General features: G+C 42.9%; 1 protein-coding gene across 2 annotated transcripts in view; it reads left to right on the forward strand.

The window, feature by feature from the left end:
• The window catches only part of WDR86 (WD repeat domain 86), a 49,837-nt gene that overhangs the window by 24,779 nt on the left and 3,741 nt on the right, over positions 1–21,317 (forward strand). For both annotated transcript variants that reach the window (XM_027821891.3, XM_027821890.3), the window contains exon 5: positions 15,175–15,310. In XM_027821891.3, the coding sequence (XP_027677692.1) occupies positions 15,175–15,310 (136 nt within the window). The remainder of the gene's footprint in view (positions 1–15,174; positions 15,311–21,317) is intronic.

Genomic DNA, 21,317 nt, shown 5'->3' on the forward strand with positions numbered 1-21,317 from the left:
CTGGACATCTCCCAACCATCTCCCCCTAATTCCTAGTTTAAAGCTCTCTTAATCAGTTGTGCCAACCTCCATCCTAGAAGTCTATTTCCTTCCCTACTCAGATGAAGTCCATACCGAGAGAACTGTCCTCTATCCATGAATGCCTCCCAGTGGCCATACATCCCAAAGCCCTCCTTATAGCACCACTGCCTAAGCCATCTGTTGATGGTCATAATCTTGTCACACCTTTGTTGCCCTTCTCTAGGAACAGGCAGAATTCCACTAAAGATCACCTGAGCCTCAATTTCCTTAAGCGTCTTCCCCAGCCTAGCATAGTCTCCCTTAATACTTTCCAGCGAGAATCTACCGGTATCATTTGTTCCCACATGAAGGATAATTAGGGGATTCTTTCCTGCTACCTTTAGAATACTTTTCAACCTCAGGTCTACATCCCGTATCTTAGCACCTGGAAGACAGCACACCCTCCTATTCTCTGGATCAGCTCTGGTTACAGGCCTATCTGTTCTTCTCAGTAAAGAGTCCCCAGTCACATAAACCTGTCTTTTCCTAGTGACGGTGCTATTCTCCGGTCTATCCCCTGTTCCCTCTGGCTGCAAGTTCTTTCTATTCCTATTCTCCCTTGTAATCCTCTTTAACCCATCCTGTATCCTCCTGGGGCTCATATTTGGTGTAATCTCCATTAACTCTTCCCCTTTTCCTATAGGACTAGCTGCTCTTCTCTAGTCATCTGTCCAAGTTTCCACTTGTAAGCTTCCTTTTTGTGTTTAAGCTCACCGAAGATTTCTCTGTTAAGCCAAGCTGGTCGCCTGCCATATTTGCTATTCTTTCTGCATATTGGGATGGTTTGTTTCTGTGCCCTCAATAAGCCTTCTTTAAAATACAGCCAGCTCTCCTGGACTGCTTTCCCCCTATATTAGCCTCCCAGGGGATCCTGCCCATCAGTTCCCTGAGGGAGTCAAAGTCTGCTTTTCTGAAGACCAGGGTCCGTATTCTGCTGCTCTCCTTTCTTCCTTTTGTCAGGATCCTGAACTCAACCATCTCATGGTCACTGCTGCCCAGGTTGCCACCCACTTCTACTTCCCCTACCAATTCTTCCCTGTTTGTAAGCAGCAGGTCAAGAGGCATATGACCCCTAGTTGGTTCCTCCAGCACTTGCACCAGGAAGTTGTCCCCAACACTCTCCAAAAACTTCCTGGCTTGTCTGTGAACTGCTGTATTGCTCTCCCAGCAGATGTCAGGGTGATTGAAGTCCCCATGAGAACCAGGGCCTGTGATCTGGAAACTTCTGTTAGTTGTCCGAAGAAAGCCTTGTTTACCTCATCCTCCTGGTCTGGTGGTCTATAGCAGATGCCCACCACAATATCACCCTTGTTGCTCTCGCCTCTAAACTTAACCCAAAGACTCTCAACAGGCTTTCCTCCAGTTTCATCCTGGAGCTCTGAGCAATACACTGCTCTCTTATATACACTGCAACTCCTCCCCCTTTTCTCTCCCGCCTGTCCTTCCTGAACAGTTTATACCCATCCATGATAGTGCTGCAGTCATGTGAGTTACCCCCCTGTCTGTTATTCCAATCACATCATAGTTCTTTGACTGCCAGGACTTCCAGTTCTTCCTGCTTGTTTCCCAGGCTTCTTGCATTCGTGTACAGGTATCTAAGATAACTAGCCGATTGCCCTACTTTCTCAGTATGAATCAGGAGGCCTCCCCTGTTACCCTCCTTCTTGTGTTTCCTCCTGGTATCCCACTTCCCCACTTACATCAGGGCTTAGGTCACCACACCCCATCAAACCTAGTTTAAAGCCTTCCTCACTAGGTTAGCAAGCCTGCCTGTGAAGATCTCTTCCCTCTCTTCGTTAGATGGATCCCATCTCTTCCTAGCAATCCTACTTCCTGGAACAACATCCCACGGTTGAAGAATCCAAAGCCCTCTCTCCAACACCACCTGGGTAACCACGCATTTACTTCCACAATTTGATGGTCCCTACCTGCGCCTTTTCCTTCAACAGGGAAGATGGATGAGAACACCACTTGCGCCTCAAACTCCCTTATCCTTCTTCCCAGAGCCACGTAGTCTGCAGTGACCTGCTCAGGGTCATTCTTGGCAGTATCATCGGTGCCCACATGGAGAAGTAGGAAGGGGTAGCAGTCCGAGGGCTTGATCAGACTGATAGAAGAAAACCAGGAAATGGTAAAGAAGAAAAGAAAAGACATGGTGTAGTTTTTAGGTTAGCAAAATCCTATTTCATTTGTACATCTTGCTATCTATATTTCACTGTGTTTCTATGGCAACTCCTCCCCCCCAGCCACAAAATGGCAGGTTTGGGGGACATCTGGCTTGAGGAGGCTTGGATAAAATTGCTCCTCTCTTCTGAGTGTATAGTTGAGATAACAGGTCATTTTTAACAGGATATTTTTAGAAATTCCATGCTCTGGTGGCTGTAACTTAAGGGATTTCAAGCCCAAATGGTCTTAAATAGATGTATTGTGTTAGCTTCCATGGGAAAACACATGCAGTCAACTCTCTCCTTGTTTACTGGTGTGTAAAATGATTGCTGCTCCTTTGCAGGGCAAAAATATATTAGTCGCTGTTTAATAAGTGTTGCCATTGTTTCGTAAAGGAGACGGTTGCTGCTAGGTCCTACAGGCCCAAAAGCTATTGTAACATGGGAATTTGAGTGTCCCTCTCTCTTAGAGGGAAAACTTAAAGCTGAATTATGCAGGCACCAAATAACCTCTGTTTTGTTTGGATACGTTTTTGGGGTTAAAGGTTGTTTCTCTGCTCCCTCTGTGCTATTATTACAGTAACATGTTTTGAGGATGCTCTAGTAGTCAATTACTGCTCTTAAAGGTATAATCAGAAGGCAAAAATAAGTGGGGAAAATAAACAAAATGATTAATATGCTTAATTCCTGCTTCAGACCCCCTAAGCAGTAGGGTAAATTTCTGGCCCCATTTCTTTCAATGGGTTATAGGCCATTGACTTCAATGGAGCCAGGTTTTCACCCTACAGCTCTTCAAGAAACCTACTTTTCCTGAGTCTTGTTCTCAAAAGTAACTGAGCTGCTTTTGCTGAAACTTCACAAAAATCTGTGGCCTGAGGCAGAAACCAAGCCTGGAAAATTTCAGTCCAAGCGGTTAAATTTCGGCAAGGTTGTAAGCAAATGAAAATGGACTTGTAATGAAAAGTGGTAGGTAGTTTTAGCTATAGGCAGCACTACATGCATGGGCCCTGCCTTAGAATACCATACATCTGTCGTGTCAGACCTCTTCAATCTGAGGGCCAGACATATTGCTTCAGAAAGATCAAGGGGTGACAGTGAGTACTTTGGGGCTGATTTTTCTGTCTTGTTCCCTTTGCACTTTTCAGGTGCTGAAAAGGGAGCAGAAACCTCCTGCAAGGCTCTGCCAGAGATTCCCCTGGCATATGGGGGGTGGTGTCTGGTGGGAATATAGCTGGAATACCCAGATTTTATACTTCATTTCCTGTGGCTCCAGGTGCAAAAGACATGTTGGGGGGAGTGGGGACAGTGAAGTGGCAGGATTGGGCTGTGTTCTGGATTTCCTCAGTTGGCATGTGGTCTCTTGAGTATCTCTGTCAGCTGGCACAAGCTAGAGTAGCCTCCAGGCTGTTCTGGGGGTAGAATCAGGGAGCCGTGAGTGGTGGTTGGTTCTTAGGTTTTCTTCCCCACTGCCTCTTCAGCCCCCCCTCCCCCTTTCTTGGGCTGTCCTTTGCTAGGTGCTCCCATTGGATTACGCAGAGCCAGTCAAGCTTCCAACCTGCTCCCTCTGAGACGTCCATTGCCTGTTACCTAACCAGGTTGTGGAGCAGCTAGAGCTACTCACTCTTTCCACTCCCTGCAGTGCAACACATAACCAGCGTGGCAGCTGAGCAGCTGCATCAGGGAAGGTACAGCAGCTGCTTGGAGACAGCTGGGGAAGATGTAGTGATGCAGCTGATTCAGACCTATACATTTAAAAATGTCAGGGCATGGCTAAGGGAGCGTGTTCAATTCATAACCAAACACATGCTTTCCTTACCACAACAGTTTGGACAACCTTCCCTAAATATATACAGTACCTCTTAACCTGAGAATTTCCAAGGTGCTCTACCAACTGTCCCCAGAGGTTACTTTATCTACTACTGATGTACAGCTTCTGTGGGTATTTATCAAAATGACACTGCAAGAGGAGGTTGCGCTGGTGGGGGAGTGGCATTATATGTGAAAGAAAGCATAGAGTCAAATAAAGTAAAAATTAGGGGTGTCAAGCGATTAAAAAAATTGCACGATTAAACAATAATAGAATACCATTTATTTAAATATTTTTGGATGTTTTCTCCATTTTCAGATATATTGATTTCAATTACAACACAGAATACAAAGTGTACAGTGCTCACTTTATATTTATATTTGATTACAAGTTTTCGCCTCGGAGTATTGCTCTTTTAAGACTTCTGAAAGCATGCTCCACACCTTGTCCCTCTCAGATTTTGGAGGGCACTTCAGATTCTTAAACCTTGGATCAAGTGCTGTAGCTATCTTTAGAAATCTCACATTGGTACCTTATTTGTGTTTTGTCAAATTGCAGCGAAAGTGTTCTTAAAATGAATAACATGCTGGGTCATCATCCGAGACTGCGATAACATGAAATATATGGCAGAATGCAGGTAAAACAGAGCAGGAGACATACAATTCTCCCCCAAGGAGTTCAGTCACAAATTTTATTAATGCATTATTTTTTTAACAAGCAAAATCAGCATGGAGGCATGTCCTCTGGAATGGTGGCCGAAGCATGAAGGGGCATATGAATGTTTAGCATATCTGGCATGTAAATACCTTGCAGTGCCAGCTACAAAAGTGCCATGCAAATACCTGTTTTCACTTTCTGGTGACATTGTAAATAAGAAGAGGGCAGCATTATCTCCTGTAAATGTAAACAAACTTGTTTGTCTGAGCGATTGGCTGAACAAGAAGTAGGACTGAGTGGACTTGCGGGGTCTAAAGTTTTACGCTGTTTTTTTGTTTTTGAGTGCAGTTATGTAACAAAAAAAATCTACATTTGTAAGTTGCACTTTCATGACAAAGGGATTGCACTACAGTACTTGAATGCGGTGAATTGAAAAATACTGTTTCTTTTGTTTATCATTTTTACAGTGCAAATGTTTGTAATTAAAATAATATACACTTTGGTTTCAATTACAACATAGAATACGATATATATGAAAATGTAGAAAAACATCCAAAATATTTCATAAATTTCAATTGTATTCTATTGTTTAACAGTGCGATTAAAACTGCAAATAATTGTGATAAATTTTTTTAATCATGATTAATTTTTTTGAGTTAATCGCATGAGTTAACTGCGATTAATCGACAGCCCTAGTAAAAATCTTAAATAAAACAAACTGTACCATAGGATATCTATGGATAGAAATTCCATACTTGACTAAAAACAGAAAGTACAATAATAATGGGTGATTTCAACTATCCTTCTATTGACTGGGTAAATGTCACCTCAGGACATGATGCAGATAAAATTTCTAGACACCATAAATGAGTTTTTCTTGGAGCAGCTAGTCCTGGAACCCTCAAAGGGAGAGGCAATTCTTGATTTACACCTAAAAGGAGCACAGGATCTGATCCATATGGCTCAACTGCTCAGTAATAGTGGCCATAATGTAATTAAATTTAATATCCTTGGAGGGGGGATAATACAAAAAAAACTGCCATGGTAACATTTTATTTTAAAAAGGGAAACTACACAAAAACAAGTATGCTTGTTATATGGAAATTAAAAAGCGCAGCCACAAGGGTTAAATGCCTGCAGGCAGCATGCTGGACTACTTAAAAAACGCCATCATAGAGGTTCAGACTAAATGTATACCACAAATCAGAAAAGACAATAAGAGGACCAAAAGAATGCCAGCATGGTTAAATAGCAGAGTAATGGATGCCAGTAGAGGCAAAAATTTGCAAGTCAAATCCTGGTAAGGATAATAGGAAGGAGCACAAACTTTGTTAGGTTAAGTGTAAAAGTATAAAAATGCAATCCAGAGAAGCAACTTGCTTTAAAGATATAAAAACTAACAAGAATATTTTTAAGTATGCCGAACAGGCAGCAAGGCCACTAGATGACAAAGGTATTAAAGAGTAGCAGCCATGTTAGTCTGTATTTGCAAAAGAAAAGGAGTACTTGTGGCACCTTAGAGACTAACAAATTTATTTGAGCATAAGCTTTTGTGAGCTACAGCTCACTTCATCGGATGCATTCAGTGTTAAAGGAGCACTCCTGGAAGACAAGGTCATTGCAGAGAAGCTAAAGGTAATCTTTGCATCAGTCTTCACTGCTGGTGATGTGCAGGAGATACCCACATCAGACTGATCCTTTTTCGGTGACAAATCTGAAGTACTGTCCCATACGTATGTGTCAATAGAAGAAGTTTTAGAACAAATTGAAAAATTTAACAAGTCACCAGGACCCGATGTTTATTCACCCAAGAGTTCTGAAGCAACTCAAATATGAAACTGCAGAACTACTAACTGTAGTACATAATCTATTGCTGAAATCAGCTTCTGACTGGAAGGTATGTAAGGTAACGTGGATTTTTTTTTAAGGGCTCCAATGTCAATCTCTTGGCAATTGTAGGCTGGCACACATACCTTCAGTACCAGACAAATTGGTAGAAACTGTGCTAAAGAACAGAATTATCAGACGCATAGATAAATACAATTTAGTGGGGAAGTGTCAACCTGGCTTTTAAAAGGGAAATTGTGCCTCACCAATCTACTATAATTCTTTGCAGGGGTCAACAAGCATGGGAACAAGGGCGATCCAGTTGATATACTCTACTTGGATTTTCAGAAAGTGTGTGACAAGGTTCTTCACCAAAGGCTCATAAGGAAACTAAGTAGTCCCGGGACAACAGGGAAGGTCTTTTTATGGATCAGTAACTTGCTGAAAGATGATAAACTGAGGGTAGGAATAAATGGTCAATTTTCACAATGGAGAGAAGTAAACAGTGGGGTCTCCCAAGGATCTGTACTGGGACCTGTGCTGTACAGCATATTCATTAATGATTGGGAAAAGGGGGTGAACAGTGAGGTGGCAAAGTTTACAGATGATACAGAATTATTCAAGGTAGTTAAGTCCAAAGCAGACTGTGAAGAGTTACAGGTGGATCTCAAAACTAGGTGACTGGGCAAGAAATGACAGATAAAATTCAATATTGATAAGGACAAAGTAATGCACAGTGGAGAAAAAATAAGTCCAACTACAGTAATATATAATATAAAAATGATGGGTTAGCTTTTACCACTCAAGAAAGATCTTGGAGTCACTGTGGATAGTTCTCTGAAAACTTCAGCTCAATATGCAGCAGTGGTCGAAAGGGCTAACAGTATGGCAGGAACTATTAGGAAAGGGATAGATAATAAGATGGAAAATATAATACCACTATGTAAATCCATGGTGAGCCCACACCTACAATGCTGTGTCCAGTTCTGATTGCCCTATCTCAAAAAGGATATAATAGAACTGGAAAAGGTTGAGAGAAGGGCCACAAAAATGATCAAGGATATGGAATGGCTTTTGTTGAGGAGAGACTAAAAAGATTAGGTTTGTTCAGCTTAGAAAACAGATAACTAAGGGGGGATATGATAGAGGTCTATAAAATCATGAATGAGTGGAGAAAGTGAATAGAGAAGTGTTATTTACCCTTTCCCACAATATGCAAACCAAGGATCATCCAATGAAATTAATGGGCCGCAGGATTAATACAAACAAGAGGAAATGTTTTTTCACACAAGGCACAATTAGCCTGTGAAACTCATGGCCATGGATGTTGTGATGGCCAAAAGTATAGCTGGGTTAGAAAAAGAACTAGATAAGTTCATTGATGATAGGTCCATTAATGGGTATTATCCAAGATGGTCAGGGATTCAACCCCATGCTTGAGGTGACCCTAAACTTCTGGCTGACAGAAGCCAGAACTGAAAGATGGGTGGATCACTCCAAAATTGCCCTGTTGTGTACACTTTCCCTGAGCTTTGGTGCTAGCTACTGTTGGAGATGGGATACTGGACTAGATAGACCACTGGGTCTGACCAGTGTGGAATCTCCTATGTTCTTCTGAGAACATAGGTTAGTAGAACAAAGTTATGCAGTTTGGGATTTAGCTTGGAAGCCAGAGGAAATATTCCTACTGTGGTGAAAAGTGCAACAGAACCACAAACAGGCAGGAACTTAGCTTTGGGTCTCTTCCAAAATGTGGCACCTTTAGTAGAGCAGTCCCCCTAAAGATGTACTGAATTTTAGAACGCAAGGGGTGGAGGAGTACCACCTACTAAATTGTCACCTGCACTCCATTTCCTGACCAAGTGTGATCACAAGAGGAGGAACGACTTGTCCAGTTGTTAAGTGGATTTGAAATATTCTTAAATCTTGTAATTTGCCTTAGTATTTATTTTATAACTAGTCAGGTGATGCACATATAAATCAGTGTAATGTACTTTTGTACGGTACCTGAGGGGTACTAGAGAAGCATAGTTTCAGCACCAATCCAAGAGATCAAGCTGCAGTGGAGGGGTTGGACTGTTTGTTTCTTTCTGAGACTCCAGCCAGGATAACTATAGTCTGATTGTCAGAAAACAACCTCTTGTCTGCAGAGTTTTTTTTGTTCATTAAAATGAATGTGGTTGGAATAGGATCTTGAAAGGCCAGCTCAGCTGAAAGCTCATATAGTTGGACCTCAGGAACTGGTCCCATTAGTGATTCTGAATTTAACAAGCTCAGTTTAAATGAATCGCCTGCGGAAAAGTTTGGGGAATGCGGCCCAGTGAAGTGGTGAGTAAGCAGATAATTGGGAATTTGGTAAGCGAAGAGACACAGGAGTGGCTGGGAATACATGTGGATGCACTGACACCAATAATATTTGTCCAAATCTGATTGGAGGGATGAGATGTGAACTTGTTCTCCTCTGGCAGAGATGTACCTGGAAAGGAGAGGAAAGCACATGTCTATGAGCCTTGGCATAAGTACCAGCCAGGCAGTTGTACTGCAGATATTTTTGGCTGTCATACAAAGAGAAGGGAAATCTTGAGCTGCTGTTCATATTCAGATCCACCAAACTGCTGAACATTACGCCATTACTGGCCTCTTCAGTCTTGAGAGCTGCCTGGATGAGAACATTGTTGTTCATGTATTGTTTGTAGTAAAGTAGTGTCTTAGAGACCCCAACCAAGAGCAGGGCCACCCCGAAGATGACCTCACCATAGCTAAAGCTGTAACAATGTTACCATTATAATTGTTTTGCTCCTGCCCTAATTTTGCTAATACTAAACTGGTCTGCCTGAAATTTCTCATGCAATAGTGTATCTAAAATGGTGTGGCCTGTATGCTCAAATTTGTTTTATTCATCTGTCCTAGGTGAGAGCTAGTGTTTCAGCTAGCACAGAGTGCAGAGGAAATGCCTCTCTCAGCAATGGAGTGAGTGAACGGGTTGGAGTTCTGGCCAGCTATGCAGTGATAGCCACTCCATATAATTCATTTGTAAATAAGGCTTTAAAACCAGGCAGCTTGTTGCCATCTCCTTTTTTAAGCTAGTTAGTTTTCAAATGTTTAGACCTCTTTGAATTAGGCACTTCAGTGTCCACTTTTCTCATTGATATCAGAGCTGCAATCCCAGCCTGTGCTCTCTAATCTATTAGAAGTCTCCTTGGTTTGCTATGCTTTTCCCCGACAGGAGCTCTCTTGGGAAATTGGCCAAAGCGAACAAAGCTTCTCCAAAGTCAGCCAAGGAAAGTACAGCTCTGAGGATATCACTGCTTCTCCAGGCAGTGACAGATTAGAATTTGTAATTGTATCTTCTGATCACTTATAAATCAGGAGTTGACAGACTTCGGTATATTTAAAAAAGCTGTTGTGTAAAGTTTCTCTTTTTTTCCCCTCTCCCACCTAAATCATGGGAAATTAATTTGCACTCTTGTCAGCATAAGGCATCTGTATCTTTGTAATGAAACAAATATAAATTAAAAATTAGAATATTTGACATTTTGAAGTGAAGACCTAATATAGGATTTTGTGTACTTGATATGCATTGTATGATATAGACTATTTCAAGCCTGAGGCTGCAATCATTTTTCCATTTCAGTAGCCCAATGAGTTTTTTAGGAGATTGCCTAAAGTATTTTATTCCATATTTTATACACTGGAAACAAATATTACTCAGAAAAACAAACGGGTGAGGCCTTACTAAACTAGAAAGTTCACTAGTGTGACCAGACAGCAAGTGTGAAAAATCGGGACAGGGGGTGGGAGGTAATAGGTGCCTATATAAGAAAAAGCCCCAAATATTGGGACTGTCCCTGTAAAATAGGGACATCTGATCACCCTAAAGTTCACTCTCTTTGGTCTGTACGGTTTGTTTTTGTATGAAAATAGATTTTGCTTTAATAAAGGAACAGGGTTGGATAAATCAAGAGTTAGTAATGGTATATGGAGTCTTTCACATCTAGGAAGAATGGTCTAGTGGTTAGGGTGCTAGCCTGAGACTTGAGACCCACGTTCAATTCCCTGCTTCACCATAAAGTTCCTGTATGATCTTGGGCAAATCATTTAATTTTTCTTCCCTAATTCCCCATCTATAAAATAGGGATATTATTAATTCCTTACCTCACAGGAGTGTTGAGAGACACTCAGATAGTAAAGGGATGGGTGTCACACAAGTACTATAGGTAGATCTAGGTTGTGATGTGATGTATCCCCAGGTGAAGCCTGGAAACTGTTGGAACCGCTGTGTTCCCCTAACTATTCAGCTGGGTTGCCCTCTCCCCATGCTCTGCTGGCAACACACAGCCAGTCCCTCTGGGCCCTGTTATCACCCTAACACGACAGCAGGTGGCACCACACACACAACTAAGTTACCTGAGTGCTTTACCTAAGCCACTCATGGACCAACAGTGGAGGCACCAGCCAATTTCCCAGCTCCCCAGCATTGCACCCCTATTGGAGCATATACTCAGAATTATACCATCTTGCACTGCACAGGGATTTGTACGGTGCAAGCTCATTAATTATTCTGTCCCCCTCCCCCCTGCTGTGGGGAAGATATGCCCCAGCATTTGTTAACACAGCTAAGATTCCCAAACACTTCACTCAAAAACACCCTGGTTAAGATAAAACATAAAACAGGTTTATTAACTACAGAAAGATAGATTTTAAGTGATTATAAGTGATAGCAAACAGATCAAAGCAGGTTACTTAGGAAATCAAACAATCGCAATCTAAGTCTCATACAAACTAGATAGGATTTGAATCAGCAATATCTCACCCTGACTGATGGTACAAGCAGTCTTACAGATTCTTGATATGCAGGCTGCATCTGCTTGGCAGCCTGGGTTCCCCTCCCCTTTTCAAAGTCTTTTGTCTTCCGTAGGTTCTTTCAGGTGTTGAGTTGTGAGGGAGTGAAGACAAATCAAGATGTCACTCCCCGTATTTTATAGTTTCTTCCAGTTTGCTGGAAAGTCTATAAATGTGAAGGGGGGAAGGGTGGGAGGAAGGCAGGGGTTTGCCTCCATTGGCCAAACATTCTCCATTGTCTCCATGCTCCCTGGGAGGAGGCTTCCTTATACCGAGTTCCTGTGTTAATGGATTCTTCCCTTGATGGGTGTTGATGACAGCAATTAACACTGTCTGGCTACTCCATTGTTGTACCTGAAAGGCTAGTTTGGGGTATTTCCAGCTTCACATCATATTTTAATAACTCACACATAGCAAGATTTCATAACTTCACATGCAATGATAGCACATACAGTCCAACAAGATATTAATGTTTAGCAGATCCAGACTTTTAGAATGATACCTCTCACGGCATTCTTTGTACAAAACATCTCATAATTACATCACCATGGTAAATATGGGGTGCTTTGGGGTGCAGAGTGCCACATAGGTTACAGCTTCAAATCCAGTGGGAGTTTGTGAAAGCTATCACCAACTGATGGCTGACAGGTGCCCTAGGTGCAATGAGATGGTGGGTTCAGTTCAGTTCCTATTGCAAAAACAGCATCAAAATGAGAGGAAGGATCATGTTGTGGTTAAGGACTGGAACTTGAGAGATTTGTTCCTGATTCAGCCACAGACTTCCTGAGTGACCTTTGGCAAAAAAATATTTAACGTGTTGATACTTCACTTTTCCAGTCTGTAAAATGAGGCTGATAATACTTTCCTATATCAAATGGGTATTATGGGGTCTAATTTCATTAAGTTGGTGTGATGCCCGTACACTGTAGTTGTGAACAGCATAGAAAAGCCTATAAATCAGTACAACTGGTACCCTTCTTGTTACAGAGGCTACAGACTGAATAAAGACTAAACTAGAGTTCACAAAGACTCTTAGAGTTCATCCCTTCATATCACAGCTAGGACTGTTCAGGGAAAGTTTTCACTGCCGTTACACTGTGGGTTCCATTGACTAGCCAGCTAAGCCCCCTTCATTTGCCACATTGTATTTCTAGCAGAGAAATAAAGATGGAGAGCAAACCAAGGCACGTAGCTGTTATTTGGCTTGACTTAAATGTTTTCACACCCGCTTAAATGGAGAACTCAAGCACTATAACCTAATGTACCGTTAATGCAGAGTGGCATGTACCTGTAAGAGGCTGTAACTTAGTGTTTGTTCTTGTTGAGTAGTTTCTGCCTCTTGTAAGATGTCTGGAACAGAAATACCATGAGTTGGCCAAGAACAATCCAGCAGGATCCCAACTCCAGCCATCCTTTTCCAATTAGCAGTGAAATGTGACAATGTTTTCGATGCCCACTTAGGTTGGGTTTTAAGGTTAGGGCTCGGATTAGCTCTGTCAGGCTATTTGTGTAGCTCAAAGTCTGTTTATACAGCAGGTCATTCCCTCGTTTCCCTTCTTGAGATGTAATAGTAGTGCCACTGCTGATGCATCAGAAATTTAATGAGATGTGAAATTTCAAACTACTAGTTTTTGGGCAATTGTGTGTTTTATGAGCTTCTGAGACGTGGCCTTGGAAGAGGTCCTGTGTACCAAGTTCTGCCTGCAGTGAGTTGCATGAGCACAGTTACTCTTGAATTCGGTGGGGTTTGTGCATGTGTCTTCAAGGGCATCTTTGTCCTTCTGTGTGAGTTTGTCACATTACTCTCGTCCAGTGCAGCACAGCTCCATCATAAACACTTTAAGTATCTTTCGTTAGAGGGTCTCATAATACTGTACAAGCAGTAAAGATGTGATTCACCCCTTTGCTACAAAGCTGACTCAGGACACTAAATGGGATTTTGGGCAGGAAGGAAATCAAATTTATCTGCAAAATCCAGAGGTGAGCAAAGGGGCTGAATAGCCAAGTGGAGTGTGTGTGTGTGTGTGTGGGAGGGGGAGAGGTGTTTTAAATAACTTACTTTATGGTGAAGGAATGGGTGATTTTATAGGAATAGAGACATGGCCTAAAAGTGAAGTCCATGTCAAGCTGGGTTAGTGCATATCTTGCAGTCAGTCTCTCTGCAGGACTCCCCTTGACGTCAGAGAGAATTTGATCAGGGGAGGGGTTATCTTCTGGACAGGGCTTAAATTCTCAGAGTATTTCCCAGAGCCCCCGACCCCCATTCCTCATGGGAGGCGCCCAGGGACTTGGGGCTTCAGCCCCATAAGAGGTGCTATATGGACCTCCTGAAACCAGCTTGCAGCCCCCCAGTTGGAAACTGTTGGGAACTCAGACAAGAGCCAAGTTTTGAAAATATTTACCGGTGCACTGTTCCAGTCAGCTCCAGCTGAATTTAAGCCATGCTTCTGGACATGACAGCCTTTAAACCTGTGTGCTCGTAGGGAAAATAAGCCATTATTCCTTGTGCAAGTTCTGTTTTTCTTCCAGTCACCACCTGTTTCTCCCTTTTCTTTACGTATTTAAATCAGTCCCAAGGTGGTTCCTACCAGCCCTTAAAAACCTGATATGTGAAACTGTGATTACCCTGGCTCCTGAATTGCAACTTTTGGTAAGAGAAATTTCTTTTTTTTCATGTAGCACCAACTGCATGCTTGATGCTTTACAGACAAGCGCCCAGCCAGAGTCCTTGTTCTGAAGAGTTTACAATCTTAGTATTTTAATGATGCCTGTTTTGTCTTGGTTTATTTCCTTATCTGTATGTTAGAAGAACTCAGTGAAATCTTTCCCATATTAGGGAAGGATGATGAGAGGAAGGAAGGCCTTGTGGCTAAGGCACTGGACTATGACTCAGGAAATCTGGGTTTAATTCACAGCTGTGCCACAGATTTGCTACATGGTCTTGCACAAGCCACTTAATCTCCCTTTGCTTCTGTTTCCCATCTGTCTGGTGCAGGTAACTCTTCCCTTTTCCTGCCCTTCCTGTCTTGTCTGTTTAGACTGTAAGGGATTGTCTCTTACCACGTGGATTTACAGTGACTAGCACAATGAAGTCCTGATCTCAGCTGAAGCCTCTAGGCAGTATGGCTGTAATACAAATAATATTGGAAACTGTTTTAATTGCTACATTGCTAAGATAATTTATGAAACACTTCTAGGATCCTGTCTGAAAACAGCTTTTCAAAAAATGTTATTGCATCATTGAACACTACTGGAAACACATCCAAAATGGTTACAAAGAAAACACAGTATTTCAAAACACTGACCTTGTCCGTTGTTATCCCATTAGCCTCTGACTTGGTTTTTTTAAATTTGCCTTTTTGTTACTTAGGATTTGTTCTTTGACGTTTTTTTTTTTAATTTGAAATTTGTGATCTCATAACGTATTTCCCAATTGTTTTTAGTCTAGTGCTTTTATAAACTGACAAACTAGTCCAAACTCTCTACTACTGCAAGTGGATGCAGCTCCATAAACTTCAAGAGACATGTGCCCACTTTCACCAAAAGAGAATCTGGCCCTTAATCTCTCCCTCGTTTGAAATTTGGAAACCATTTTTAGGGCCCAGCAGTCCCATGAGGGACGTGGCTGTGCAAAGAATACAGGATCAGGCAATTCTGTTTCAGCTCTGAGAGAACTGTTTTGCTGAAACTCCCCTCTAAAAGCTGTTTGCTTTTGTTTTCAGTTGGAAGATGTGACTGAGGATGAATCACTTGAGTGCAATTCTCTGAATTTTCCCAGGAGGCTATTCCCGATGTTCTTTTCTCTTTCCCCCTCAGCTGGTGAATCGATACTTGTATTCGGGGAGTGCAGACAAGACGGTGAAGTGCTGGTTAGCAGACACTGGGGAGCAAGTCCAAACATACAAGACTCACAAACACAGCGTTAGCACTTTGAAATACCATGCAGGAATCTGTAAGTTTCCGTTCCAGAAATTTTGTCTCATTTTCCCTGCTATTTATGGATGTTTTTCCTTTGATTAAAAGTGAATAATAAAGGTAACATTATAGCTGTGAGGAGTGAGATCTTGTGAAATCTTCACTGACTCTTCCTCCTGCTCTAGTGCTACCAGATTCAGCACCAAAGTATGGCGCTCACTCTGCTGGTGAGCGGTTGCTGAGAGCACCTTCACTTCTCCCAAGCAGAACATTAGTGCAGGTGCATGCAGCTGCTTCTACTCCCTGGCGGCAGCGGGATCCGTTTATTTCTGCACATCTCACAGTATATCTGGATGGGTCGGAAGCGTGGCTGGGTTCCGTCCTCATGTGCACCAGCTAGCACGAGAGCCAGTGGCGTAGCTAGGTGGAGCGTACAGGGGCAGTGGACATAAAAAAAGGGTGCCACCCGCTGTACTCACCCGGCGGCACTGAAGGCCCCCACTGCCGAAATGCTGCTGAGGACCTGGAGCGAGTGAAGGCCCCCGCCGAGCCGGAGTGCGTGAAGGCCCCCGCTGCCGAAGTGCCGCTGAGGAGCCGGAGCGCGCGAAGGCCCCCGCCGCCGAAGACCCGGAGTGCTGCCGGGTGAGTAAAAATTTTAAAAAGTGCCCATAAATTAAAAAGGCACCACTTGTGCTCAGAGGCAGAGTGGCTGCTCCCCCCGCTTCCCCCCTGGCTACGCTACTGACTAGAGCATGCAGGTATAGCAAGATACTGGGTTTGTGTAATGCACAATTTATTGTTCTCAAACTAAAATGTACATCTGGGAAACCTGGCTCCTTCCCCTTCCAAAACATTCTGTCTACTTTGTCCTGAAAGCTAAAACTCCTATTCATACCCTCATAATCTCCCATAGTGATTCCTGCAAATAAGTAATGTCTTGTGCCTACGAACCCCATCCAGGCCTCGTTGTGCTAGGCACTACAAACAATGAAGATAGTTCCTGCCTCAGAGAGTTTACAGCCTACACTTCTCACCATATCCTCGCCGCTCTCTGAATCCCTTTGTTGGCTATCTCTTCTAGCATGGCTCATTTACGCTTCTTGTTCTTGGCTTGAGGATCATGTATAACGCTGATCCTAGATAGTCATCACTTGAGCAGTGATGAGCTGCCAAGATCTGAAGAACCGATTCCTTCAGTCGCTCCGGGTCTTTGGCGGCACTTCGGCGGCGGGTCCTTCACTTGCTGCGGGTCTTCAGCGGCACTGAAGGACGTGCAGCCGAAGACCCAGAGCGAGCGAAGGACCCGCCGCCGAAGTGCCGCCAAAGACCCGGAGCGCCGCCCGGTGAGTAAAAATTAAAAAGGGATTCTAAGCCAGGGGAGCCTCCCCAGCCGGGAGCTCAGGCGGGCCGGACAGGATGGTCCTGCGGGCTGGATGTGGCCCATGGGCCGGAATTTGCCCACCCCTTTAACAACCGGTTCTAAACCGGCTTCAAAATTTAACAGCTGGTTCACGCAAACCGGTGCAAACTGGCTCCAGCTCACCACTAATCCTGAGCCTTTTTATGTATCATCCTCTGGCCTGATCTGCCAGTGATGTAGCTGTGGTGTGCTATTTGCCCAATAAATGTCTCCATACCTTCTTGCATACAGGCACCATGGAAGAAATGCCCTTCCTGAGCCAATCCACAAGGCCACTGCTCTCTCTTCAGCTCCCTCTTCCACATCTGCCTCAACTAGGATACCTACAAATAACTCTAACTGCATTGTTGTAGGGTAATTTGGAACTAACGGTCCATCCCTATAGGTGAAAGGGCAGTACAATGGCAGGTGAAATTCACTGTTGACAAATAGAAGGTAATGCACATTGGAAAGAATAATATGAGCTACTCAGACATACAGATCATGGGTAAACAATGATTAGCGGACATGATGCTGAATATGGTTTTCCTTGGTCCACACTGGCTGGTTGGTCATGATCAGAATCAAGTAAGCTAACTTGATTTCATAGTTGTTCTGGGGCACTTAAAAAGTGTTCATGTAGACAAGCCCAGAGGCATGATACTGAACTATATACACTATATATCACTACAAAAGGTTCCCCCCGCCCCCCGCTCTCCTGCTGGTAATAGCTCACCTTTCCTGATCACTCTTGTTACAGTCTGTATGGTAACACACATTGTTTCATGTTCTCTGTGTATATAAAATCTCCCCACTATATTTTCCACTGCATGCATCCGATGAAGTGAGCTGAAGCTCACGAAAGCTTATGCTCTAATAAATTTGTTAGTCTCTAAGGTGCCACAAGTACTCCTTTTCTTTTTATATACACTGCTGGTCTGATCCACTATTGTAACTCCTACTTCCTGTTGGGGAGGAGAACAGGAGAGGTGAAGGGGTGGGAGGTCTTTCTTTGTTTAATGAGAGCATGAGAAAGACTAAAGTCTCAAAACAATTCCCGCTCTGTAGCTCACTGGGAAATCAATTGACATTGGCTCACTTGAAAGATTACACACAGTTCAAATAAAACTTTCCAAGCTGCCACCCCAGTGTTGCCAGATTTTGCACACTTTGCCGTCTTTTCTTTCATCCCCTTCTCTTTCCATAGCACTCCACACTCTGTGACTAAGCAGTCAGCATTGATATATTTAGCCAGACCTGGGAGAAACATGTGACAGAGGTGTTCACAAGGGTATTATTAGCTTTTAATATAATAATAAAAGCTAAAAGGATTTGATGAGAGAATCAGAATCATAGAATATCAGGGTTGGAAGGGACCTCAGGAGGTCATCTAGTCCAACCCCCTGCTCAAAGCAGGACCGATCCCCAATTAAATCATCCCAGCCAGGGCTTTGTCAAGCCTGACCTTAAAAACTTCTAAGGAAGGAGATTCCACCACCTCCCTAGGTAACGCATTCCAGTGTTTCACCACCCTCCTAGTGAAAAAGTTTTTCCTAATATCCAACCTAAATCTCCCCCACTGCAACTTGAGACCGTTACTCCTTGTTCTGTCATCTGCTACCACTGAGAACAGTCTAGATCCATCCTCTTGGAACCCCCTTTCAGGTAGTTGAAAGCAGCTATCAAATCCCCCCTCATTCTTCTCTTCCGCAGACTAAACTATCCCAGTTCCCTCAGCCTCTCCTCATAAGTCATGTGTTCCAGTCCCCTAATCATTTTTGTTGCCCTCCGTTGGACGTTTTCCAATTTATCCACATCCTTCTTGTAGTGTGGGGCCCAAAACTGGACACAGTACTCCAGATGAGGCCTCACCAATGTCGAATAGAGGGGAATGATCACGTCCCTTGATCTGCTGGCAATGCCCCTACTTCTACATCCCAAAATGCCATTGGCCTTCTTGGCAACAAGTGCACACTGTTGACTCATATCCAGCTTCTCGTCCACTATAACCCCTAGGTCCTTTTCTGCAGAACTGCTGCCGAGCCATTCGGTCCCTAGTCTGTAGCGGTGCATGGGATTCTTCCGTCCTAAGTGCAAGACTCTGCACTTGTCCTTGTTGAACCTCATCAGATTTCTTTTGGCCCAATCCTCCAATTTGTGTAGGTCCCTCTGTATCCTGTCCCTACCCTCCAGGGTATCTACCTCTCCTCCCAGCTTAGTGTCATCTGCAAACTTGCTGAGGGTGCAATCCACACCATCCTCCAGATCATTTATGAAGATATTGAACAAAACCACCCCAGGACCGACCCTTGGGGCACTCCACTTGATACCGGCTGCCAACTAGACATGGAGCCATTGATTACAGCCATTGATGAGACAGCTGACTTGTCCCATTTGGGAAATAGAACATCAAGTGGGCAATGAAGAACATTAGGGACCTGTTTGGGAAGAATAAACACACCATTCTAACCTTGTAAAAGAGAAACTGCCCCCTTACAACCAGTAATTTGTTTACAATATGATTTGTTACGGAAGCGCCTAGAGGCCCCAGTAGAGATAAGAGCATCACTGCGCTCAGCACTGTACACATGCATAGTCAGAGGCGTTGCCTGCTCCAGAGAGCTTACAGCTGAAAAAAGACGAGCCAGACAAAGTATTATTTTTGCAGATGGGGAACAGAGAAAAGAAACAATTTGCCCAAAGTCACACAGGAAGTCCACAGCAGAGCTGGGAATTGAATCCAAGTCTCTTGAAGGCCAGGCTAGCATCCTAACCACACAACCATGCGTCATCTTCTCTTTGCCTCTGTAACTAATAACACCACAGATTATTAAAACTAGATTTTTTTTCAGTGCAATTTCTCTTTCACGGGTTATGCTTGTTGTTTCTCTCTTACATTTTCGGGCTTGGACAATGAAAATGAATTTAGTCAACTCAGATGTCTGTGCTGCAGTTTTTGTGTTGCAAAGATTGCCAGGGAATCTTGTTTAAGAACTGCTCCTTGCACTGAATTTTAACCCCTTCTTCTCCACCCCCTTCCACCCTCCATAAAAGGGGTTTCTATTGGGTTTGTAGGTAGGTTTGGATACAAATTTATTTATATACAAACTAAATGTTGGCCCGAACTTGATTTTACATTGCCCTGTTGAAGCTCAGTTATACAAATAATCTCTTTAAATGCAAAATGACAGTTCACAGAGAAATAAAGGATACCTGTCAAAAGGCAAATCCTGAAAGAAAGAGTGAACTAAAATGTACTCGCTAAGAGCAATGCAGTTGCTGCTCCAGCCTGCCCTTGCTTAATTTGAGATCTGCAAAGCTTGTGCCACTAGATGTATAGTGACAGGTTGCTTGGTGTACCAATAAATAATACTGAACTACCACGTTTGTCCATTTCCTCTCTTTCAGTAGTCAAACAATGCCTTGTCATCTGTTTTGAGGGGTGAGACGGCTGGAGACAGAATGTGAATCCTTGGATGCCCTTCTGTTTCACAAAACTTTCCACACTGGCAGTTTATGATGAGGCATGAAATACAAGGATCACTGATTTCACCTATTTTCTATCTTAGTTCAGAAATTTCTATCTGTAAGAAAAGTCAATGAGCTGGAAATAGTTAAGAAAAGTGGTGCCATTAGAAGAGCATGTTCCCCAACCATTAAAGCTGGTTGATATGGTCCTTACTGTGCGTATTAATAGCTAGTTGTTCATAGTCTGAAATGTTCAAAAAAGTCTTGTGATTTTTGTGTGCCCAACCTGAAACTCCTTAAAGGTGCTGAGCATATACCCTCTGAAAATCAGGCCCCTTGAAAGTATCTCAAGTTGGGCACCCAAAATCACTTATCATGCTTGAATTTATAATAACTTCCATAGTTCATATAGTATGTGATATACAATATAGACATGACAGACACTTTCAATCATTTCTATAAACTCCTATACTGTAATGGAATACCAGCTCTAACCTGTGGCTTAAATCACTCAAAGGATGTATTGCTTTCAAGGATCCTAAGCTACAAGAGTTAATTGAAAAAAATCAGCTCTTCTGAAAGGAAATGTGTAGAGTTGCTTGAAGATGCATTTTCACTGCTGAAGAAAAAGGATTTTCTTTTGTGTGATATCTCTGCACAGAGGAATCCTACCTGTTGATAGTAAGCTTTTTTGGTTGAAAAGCCCAGGCTTTATTCTAACAGTGGTAAAGCCGTGCTTCATATATTATGAGAAAAAGTGTTAGACTCGTACTAAATTACTGGGGTTTGCAGTTTTTCTTTCAAAATCAGAAGGGTATTTGCCTCCGCTGCTTGATGCAATAGAAGAAACTAGTGAAGATACTACAGCAAGGAATGGGCCCCTGGAACTGTATGGTGTTCAAAGATAGTGAAGGCTTCAGAAAAATCTTTGAAACTCTAGAGACTGTCAAAGCATGTGTATAGACAGGGAAACATACAGAGAGAAGGAAGGGAAACCTAAATGTGTGCAATTAACGTAGTCGGGTAGACTTAACATGAGAAGGAACCATAGACTTGAGGAGGAGCTCAGTACTTTGAAAAATAAGAGGTGTGTGTGAGGGAAACAAAGCCCAGAAGGAATTTAGGCTGAGTGTAATGAATGTGTAGCATGGAACAACAAATGTAGCCACAGAAGCAG

This window comes from Chelonia mydas, chromosome 2, assembly GCF_015237465.2.
Source record: "Chelonia mydas isolate rCheMyd1 chromosome 2, rCheMyd1.pri.v2, whole genome shotgun sequence".
Lineage (NCBI taxonomy): Eukaryota > Metazoa > Chordata > Testudines > Cheloniidae > Chelonia > Chelonia mydas.